This window comes from Haliotis rubra, unplaced genomic scaffold (genome assembly GCF_003918875.1).
Source record: "Haliotis rubra isolate DU_JTF1 unplaced genomic scaffold, ASM391887v1 Scf149, whole genome shotgun sequence".
NCBI classification, from domain to species: Eukaryota; Metazoa; Mollusca; class Gastropoda; order Lepetellida; family Haliotidae; genus Haliotis; species Haliotis rubra.
In genome coordinates this window covers 295,179-304,049 of record NW_025765436.1, presented here as the reverse complement: position 1 = coordinate 304,049, position 8,871 = coordinate 295,179, and the positions used below count along the sequence as shown (strand labels likewise).

The 8,871-nt window shown below is 39.6% G+C and overlaps 1 protein-coding gene across 1 annotated transcript; it reads left to right on the top strand.

The window, feature by feature from the left end:
• Window positions 1–459: 459 nt before the first annotated feature.
• LOC124269962 (zinc finger protein 346-like) lies at window positions 460–8,275 on the top strand. Its single transcript, XM_046704960.1, has 7 exons — window positions 460–545; window positions 1,657–1,785; window positions 3,024–3,070; window positions 3,840–4,020; window positions 5,054–5,146; window positions 6,226–6,449; window positions 7,740–8,275. The coding sequence occupies exons 2-6, from the start codon at window positions 1,671–1,673 to the stop codon at window positions 6,432–6,434; spliced, it is 645 nt and encodes a 214-aa protein (XP_046560916.1). The 5' UTR covers window positions 460–545; window positions 1,657–1,670; the 3' UTR covers window positions 6,435–6,449; window positions 7,740–8,275.
• The last annotated feature ends 596 nt before the right edge of the window (window positions 8,276–8,871 follow it).

Here is an 8,871-nt window from a genome sequence, read left to right as displayed (position 1 = left end):
GTTTTGAACTGTAAGTTGTGTATGTCTATTTTTCTTCTTTGGGCAGTATCTTCTTCGCTCATTTTTGCTTAAAGGTTTATAAAAAAATGTCGAAGTTATTTTACTGATGTACGATCAAAACCTTGCTGTTTTCATAACAGCACTTACCCGTTTCTATTTTTCAAATCGTTTAAAGATACTTTTAGTTCAATTTACACAATATGATAGGACATTTAATATTCTAAATTCCCGTGTTCATGCAGTTCAATAAAACATACTGTTTTATTTCGTCCTCCAACCCTCTTCTCGACTCTTTAGAAAAGTAACAATCCGCTAAATGTTTAAAAAAAACTACACCCATCTGAATTTATTGATTTGATATTTTAATCAATAAAGCTACTTAGAATTTTAACTCAGTGGAAATCAAAACAAAATGAACCAATGGCAGTGAAGCACTCCATTATCTCCGCGCTACAACGAGGCCGGTATTGACTTCCGGAAATCAACACATGCTATGAGATAACGCAGAAAATTAATCAAAAGACGCCAAAACTGACGTTTTTACGGTTCGTTCTGACATGCTATAATTCTTGTTTGTTTGTTCTAATCGTGTGCTTGTGTTCGTTGGTGTGAACCTGTTTCTGTGTTCTAGATTTAATTACGTAGATATTTCAAACAAGGCTGATAGATCTTGAATTTATGGTGCCATTTTTGGTATTTTAGAATGCGTTCCGTGTAACATTTGTAGTTTAGTCCGAGTCAGTCCTGCAGTGGCAAATACGGGATGCCACTAATGGTATTTGATGTCGGTGCTTCTAGCTTATTCAGAGGTGGATTTTGTTCAACATTAGCATCTACAGACATGTCAGACTAAGACTACAAATAACATAATTATCAGGCTATTAAATATTTAATCCTTTAGGACAATTTTTGATAGCATAATCATGGATATTCAGATTAGGTGTGTGTCCTGTATTCGTGGTAGCAAAAATAATTTTACCTGAATTACTGTTACCATGGGAACAGTCCCCATCATGTCCATTATCTACCAAGACTGCCATGTGTACCGTTGTCTACCAAGACTGTCATGGTGAAAAAAATTCCGCCCGTAACCCCTGTATTGTTTAAAATCATTATATGCTTAAGAAAATATGCCTATGTTTTTTTATAAACAGCCTATCCCTAACCCTAAACCTAACCTAAAATCTAACCAAACCTAACCCTAAACCCTCAAAATAATCCTAATAAATAGAATACATTTCAAGCGGGGGTTATGGGCGGAACTCTTACCCTGTCATGTCTGCCATTGTCTACCATGTGTCTCCTGTCACAGATTTCATAAACACAAAGATCCAAACAGATTTAATTAGTACCTACATATTTGTTTAAAATAGGGCGATTATTTTATCCACTGAAGAACACACCCTGCAATCAAAAAGCCCTTAAAACATGATGATACTGAAATATGAGAATAATAATCACAAGTCAGTCCAGGCAGATGTTTTTAATATTCTTTTCAGCTATTACAACTTATACATATTGAAAGTTAAATCAAACTTAACGCTATGGCCATTGTAGGTCTGTGTTAAAGTATGGGAGTTACGATTGTTGTGGTGTTAAGATTGCTTTGTGCATATGTAGGACTCCACGAGGATAATTTGTTTTCCAATTTTATAGATTTGAGGAGCATAATGTCGACGTGTACAGTGTGCAGTCTCACTGTCAATTCCCCGGAACAGCTGCAGCAGCATATGAAGGGAAAAGCTCACAAGAAGAAGATGATGGCTGCGGGACTGCCTGTGGAGGGTGAGTTCAGTTGAGATGAAACGAGTACAATGAATGACAAAATAACCCAAATCGTGAATTGTCTATTAAATGTCAGTATGGTACATGGCAATTTATACCCCGTACCAAATAATATTGCTATTTTTATACCCATCATTGGAAAATGTTGTTTAAGAAAATATCCTGTTGCTAGTTGTACAAGTTAAAATCTTTAATGTAGAGGAACACAACAGTAGGAGGAACAGAGCAAACCTACACAACATAGTATATGTCGTTGTTGAGATGTACTGCTCAGCTAATGTGAAACAGTTGAGTTTTAATGTGTATAATTTATTTCACCCGGTTGATTGTTCTGTCAGTTATGAAAACACAAACAAGCATATGTAACAGTTTCTTATTATCGGATAATCAAGTATGATTTGAATTATATACCTTAGGTACTTGAGTAAAAAATTGGGACTCATTTGAACCCTTCTTGTAAAATGCGGGAGAGTGGCTTAAATGAGCGAAAAGAGGTGGATTTGTTTCAACTTCAAGGGAAACCTCCTTATACAAGCAAATATGTCACTGTGATGAATGTTTCATCATATTTGATTTTTGAACTGTCATAAGCCTGTAATCTCCTGAAAACTTAGCTAGGGTCACCATGGTGTAAGACTTACCCTTGAAAGCCTCTGACATCAGCATTTTGGCAGATTTTATTCTCTTCAACATTAGGTGAGGTGAGGTGAAATTGGGTTTAATGTCGTGCTTGAGAATATTTCGCTTATATGACGACGTGCATGTGTGTGTATGTGTATGTGCGGCTGCTTGTATTAGCCTTAAGCTGGTTTTATAGTGCTAGCCCACTAAGATACCATGCCGCAGTGAAGCATGAATAGTAATGAATACCCCACTCAGACACATTATACTGACTCCGAGCCGACCAGTCCTTGTTGTACCCATTAATGCCGAGCGCCAGGCAGGGACCAACAAGTACCATATTTTAACGTCTTTTGGTATGACGCGGTCGGGGATCGAACCCACGACCTTCCTCTCTCCGGGCGGACGCTCTAACCACTACACCACGGAGGTGGGTTCAACATTAGGTGGCGTTACATATCAATAAGCTGACAAGTTGTCATATACTGCACTGTTACACCAACACAATTGTCACCCACAGTGTTTCAACTGTTTGTTCTACATAAAGAATACGTAGTGTTACCGAAGGATTACTTTAGTTTATTATTGTCAAAAGGCAGCTTTGATACTGTTTCCAGGGCTGACGAGCACACCAGGAGTAGGTGCAGTTTCACAGGAACAAGAGGTGAGCCAACACAACAGCAGCAGTTTGTGTCCATCCAGTATTGCCGGGCGGCTCTCTTACTAGTAACAATGGAGCATGTTCAAGTAGAGGAGAAGGCCAAGATGTAATTGCCTTTGATACAACACAGATTCGTAATCATTCAAGCACTAATACTTGCTAAAAATGACTGCGTGGGGATAGCGGCTTGTTTAAACCCGGAAGAGAAGCCTTATCTATATCAAAGCCACTGTATTTAACACAGACTAAACTTCTAACCGTCACTTTATCATATATAGAGATAGATGTTTAAAAATGTAAGTGCAGTAGTAAGGGATAGTTCCTGTTCATCAGGGCTAATGAATGTTTTTAACTACTGGTCAGTTTGGTCAGTATTGCTTTATAGTTATGGTGGGACACGTGAAGTTCCAGGTTAGAATATTGGCTTTCAGTAACCCATTCTTGTCTTGAGAGGCAACTAACGGGATCGGGTGGTCAGGCTCGCTGACTTGGTTGACACATGTCATCAGTTCCCAATTGCGCAGATCGATGCTCATGCTCATTCTCATGATCGATGCAATCACTTGATTGTCTGGTCCAGACTCTATTATTTACAGACCGCCGCCATATAGCTGGAATATTGCTGAGAGCGGCGTAAAACTAAACTCACTCACTATAGTTATGGTGGGAGGTGGAGGAACAAACCTTTACGCTCATTACTAGAAAAAGGTGACATAAAATCATATTCACTTGATCACATATGCTGATGTGGTGTGATTTATTTCCCTGATAGCCTGGCAGTGTGAAAAAGCGTAAGTCTACAGATGGGGCAGAAGCAGGGATGTGTTCTCTGTGCAACATCGTCTTCAATTCAACTGTGCAGGCCCAGCAACACTACAGCGGCAGCAAACACTTCAAGAGGATGAAGATTGTGCATGGCAACTTAGAGAAACCTAAAGAAGAAAACCAGGGTGGTAAGGGAGATAATTATGCAAAACTTGTTATAACATTCAGTGAACTAGATGTAAGGCTTGGCTACCTTCACATTCAGTTATGGGGAACACAATTCCTCATATATTTTTTTAGCAGTCACAGGCTATTGTTATGTTATGCAGCTTGTACTGAATCATGTTAAAGTTAATCAAACAAATAATGAAGAATGACTTTATATGACATGTTATATTTGGGATTACACTTTCTTAGTAAAGGACAGATTCTTGTGCTTGTTTGTTTGGTTGAGTCCCATCTCATGTTGAAGCTGCAGTGGCTGAGGGGGTTGGAGGGCTGACTTTGTGTGCTGGCAATTAGGTGCCGACTCTGACGGTGTGGGTTCTAATCCTGGATGGGACTCAACCCAGCAAAGTACTAGAATATGTACTTTACTAGGAAAGTGTAATCCCAAATAGAAAATGCATTACATTTAACCACTTTCTAAATTCCATTGTGTATTCTTTTATAATAATATATGTAGGAAAAACAGCCAAAGATTGAGTAATTTCTGCTGCTTGGAAACTGATGTGTCAACTAGAGTTATATTGTCACTTCAGTGTATACGAATGAGTGACACAGTGAAAGTAAATCACTATTTACAGGGTGAGGTGGCTGCTGTAGTCACCTGTAATGGTGTTGTGCAAATGTCCGACAGCTGTGTATTTTGTGTAAGAGCATAGAGTACCAAAAACCAATGACCAATATTGGCATCCCCAGAGTTCATGATGCCCACGGGTGGTGGGGTAGCCTATTGGTTAAAGCATATGCTCATCATGCTGAAGACCCAGGTTTGATTCCTCACATGGGTACAATGTGAGAAGCCCATTTCGGGTGTCCCCTGTCGTGATATTGCTGGAATATTGCTACAAGCAGCATAAAACGCAACTCGCTCATGATGCCCACTTCCCACAAATAGTTGAGCATGTCCAGCAGTACTTACTACTGTGGTAAAAGTCGATTTACCCTTGATAGTCAATGCATGTTAATAGTACATGTGCCAATATCTGGTTATTGCAGAAGCTGGGCCTACGAAGGCGACTGGGATGTTATACTGTGGCTTCTGCAAGATACAGGTCAACTCCCAGGAGCAGCTAGATAAACACAGAGAAGGTGGGGAGTAGCAAACTGCATATGTATTGCTAATAACAAACACAGTCAGTCTCGTCTCCACTCATGTGGGTTAAGGCTGGTACAGCTGTAAAATGTTAGCATTCCATTCTGTTAGGCTAACAGATGATTGGCTCTTGGGGGTAACATACTTTTTTATGGGTCGTGGTGCATCAGGAGTCAGATGTTCTATTTTGTCTCTCTTAGAATTAGTGAGTGGCTAGTGAGTAAGTGACTTTGGTTTAATGAACAGTATTCCAATTCTTTCATGGCATGGCCACTTAATCATTAATGTCGGAGAAAAGCTCCAAGTGATGCAGACGTTCAACTCATTGATGAAACCCAGAGCATGGGTATGGTCCCGACAAACCTAGAAACATAATCGATGGCAGGAGTTGAAATCACAATAATTGGTTTCTGGCATGCCCAAGGAATGCATTACTGTTTGATATGTCAACCCATGCCCTTTTCAAATCAAGAGAGGCTGGATGCCTCAGGATCAGGTAGGAGGGACTGAGAACATGATTGATGAATAGGTTTGCCTTATTTTCATTGTCATTAAACTTTATGATTGAGGCATCTGGTTAGACCAGGTGCCCAGCATCCCATAGCTGGTTGTAAGAAGGGAAGTCAGGGTTTCTGACTGATTGTAAGTCTTCAGACCACATTGGTGTGGAATGTTGCAGCTGCTTCAGTTGCTGGTTTGCTTTGATTATTTGTGGCTCCTGAGATATATTTGAAATATGTTTACACAACATTCACTTTCTCACTTTTTTGAAATGAACACCAAAGTGTAGGGGTGGAAATAACCCATTGCCCAACGTCCTAGTCCAGTGTTTTTTTCTGTCGGGCATTCAAATTTGTATATCACACTGTACCGGTGTCCAGTTGACTTTCCAATGTTCATCATGTTGCTTATTTAAAAAATCAACAAGAAAATCGTCCTGTATAGTGGAAATATTATCAGGGCAAGTGATTATACATGTGCCACTGACCCGAGTACACAAGCAATTTTAAAGTTATTTCCAGCCCTTAAGTGTATTGATCCTGCCTTCACAGACAAAAGATATTGTATTCTGCAGGTGCCAAACACAAGAAAAACCTCGAAAGATTAAAGACCATGGCTCCAATTAAGAAAGTGACAGTGATGCCGGACCAGACCGCAGTCAAGGCAAGTGATGTGCCGTTGACATTACCATCATTTGAAACATATCTCTCCACATCGTTCGTGAAGGCCAAGGAAGCGACCCAGTCAAGCATGCCAGCTCTGGACTCACACCTTAAAGGTTGAACCTGCCACTTTCAGGTTTGTACTGATATGGTTAGATTCATTTCCTGTCTAACACTGTGACTGTTGTATTTCTAAACTTAATATGATCTGTAGAACAAAGGTGGCTTTTTGCAGATGGCCTCTCGTTTGTAAACTGCCCGGTTTTTAGAGATGGAGGTTGAAATAATGACAGGTTTATAGACAAGGGCTGAGAGAACAAGAGCCAAGTTTTAAGACAAAGGCATAACTAACTCAGGTTTGTAGATGAAGGTGTCACTAACAACAGTGGTGTGTAGGCTGACTACAAAGGGAAGATCACTGTTTCAGTACTGTAATGGACATTAATCCTACACTTCAACGGCAGTCATAGCATTACACTCAACAGGAAGGCTGATATGCTATTACATAACTGAAACACTGGCACATCAGCTTCATCATTGCAGCTGTAACTTTGCTGTGCTTGTGATAGTGTTTGAGACTTTTCTGTCTTTTATAGGTGATACATTCTCACCATTTGGTTGAAGTCACTTTTAGCTTGATGTAAGAATCTACATCGAAATGTTGCTCTATGCAATAAACAAGAAGTTGTCATCCATAAAGTTGTATGTTTCATTTTTGACTCGCCCACTTCTAGAATGCTGATCAAACAATTAGGTGATAGCTAGTTTTTGTTCATAGCACAGCCTTGACTGATTGCATCAGTATGTAGAATATCATGTTCTCCTGTTGTTTCCAATGTGTTGTCCATCTGAAGTGTAGTGAACTGAGTATAAGGTCGATTGTTTCGATCCCCGGCTCACATACCAGAATACTTCAGTAGATGGCACTTCCTTGTTTCCCTGCCTGAAGCAGGGCATTATCGGGATTTAACAAGGACTGGTTGGTTTGCAGGTATTATACTGTGTGTGGGAGAGTTTGGTATACATGTTAAACTGAGGCATGGTATCTCAGTGGGCTAGCACTAAAAATAACTGGCATCAGTCATGGCTATTACAAGCCCAAACACACCATGCCACACCACACCACACCTTGTGCATGCTTTATAGGTCTTCTCACCTCCACAGCCACCAGTATCAAGATTATGTCTTTATTCTGGTTACATAACATTGGCTGATTTGATAGTGATTTTCTGATTGCTTTTGTTATACATGTATTCTATTTTGTTCTATTCTATAGAGTGTTTTATAAAATCATTGATAAAAATGAAGGAAGAGACATGCGTTAACAGATTTGTTTAAAGATTCTTGTGAAATAGTTTTCAAGTGTACATCTCAACCTCATGTCTTAATGATAGTTCCATAAAAATGAGCTTTTCTCCTTTTACAGCTTTGCAAGATTGTGATATATATGACTCAACAAGACTTTGATCGTGCCATTCCTGCAACATTCTGGTGCCAGTGACAAGTTCCATATGGCAGTTGAAGACACAGCATCAAGAGTGTGCACAAAAAAACAGTATAGAAACCACAGATACCCTTCTGCTTGTGTGACTACAGTACATTGTACCCAGCTCTCTAAGGGCCACACAGACTCAACCTGATACAGCAGCAGTTCCCTGGGGTACCACTTGTTGTCCATAGTTTCCCTCCACTTTATGTTTATATCTTAGAACAGGATTTCTTTGAAGTACAAGCCAGTGTTGGACACTAAAGGACAGGTCATATTCATCATATGGGGTGGTGGGCTGGCGAGATTAAGGTAGGAGTCATGGAATAATATCACAACAGAAGAGGTGGGATTGCTAAAGGGTCAGGGTGGGGGTAAAGCATAAAAACATTACACAGTTCTAGTGTTTTAAAGTAATCTTTTTATGACATCGAACATTGTTGAAAATATACAGGAAATAATAAAATATACAATATAAATGCTTTGATTCTGGTAATATCTCATTTATGGCACCTGTAGTTGTTTCTCTTTATAAAGTTCACCTGTGAATGTACGGGTTAGAATTAGTTTTCAGTAATCCATGCTTTTTGTAAGGAGTGACTAATGGGATCGGGTTGTCAGACTTACTGACTTGGTTGACACATGTCATCGCATCCTAATTGCGTAGATCGATGCTCATGATGTTGATCACTGGATTGTCTGGTCCAGACTATATTATTGACAGACTGCAGCCATATAGCTGGAATATTGTGAGTGCAGTGTTAAACAACATTCAAACAAACAAAACCTTATGAAGTTCAACAGACTGGGGGTATTTTCATATCACCCTGATATATAGATATTCAGAAAGGGCTTTGTTTGTTTGCTGTGTGTGAAACACAGTTGCATTCCTAAGACCAATCCCACCACCAATAATAAGTGACCTGTCCCTAACACTTGTATCTTAGAACTGGTTGGTGAATGTACTGACATTGCCAGAGTTACATCCCTTAGGCAAGAAAACATTGTGGGGTCAAATCAGCCAAGAGGGATTTATTAAATGCCGGCCCGATGATCTAGTGATATTTTGGGA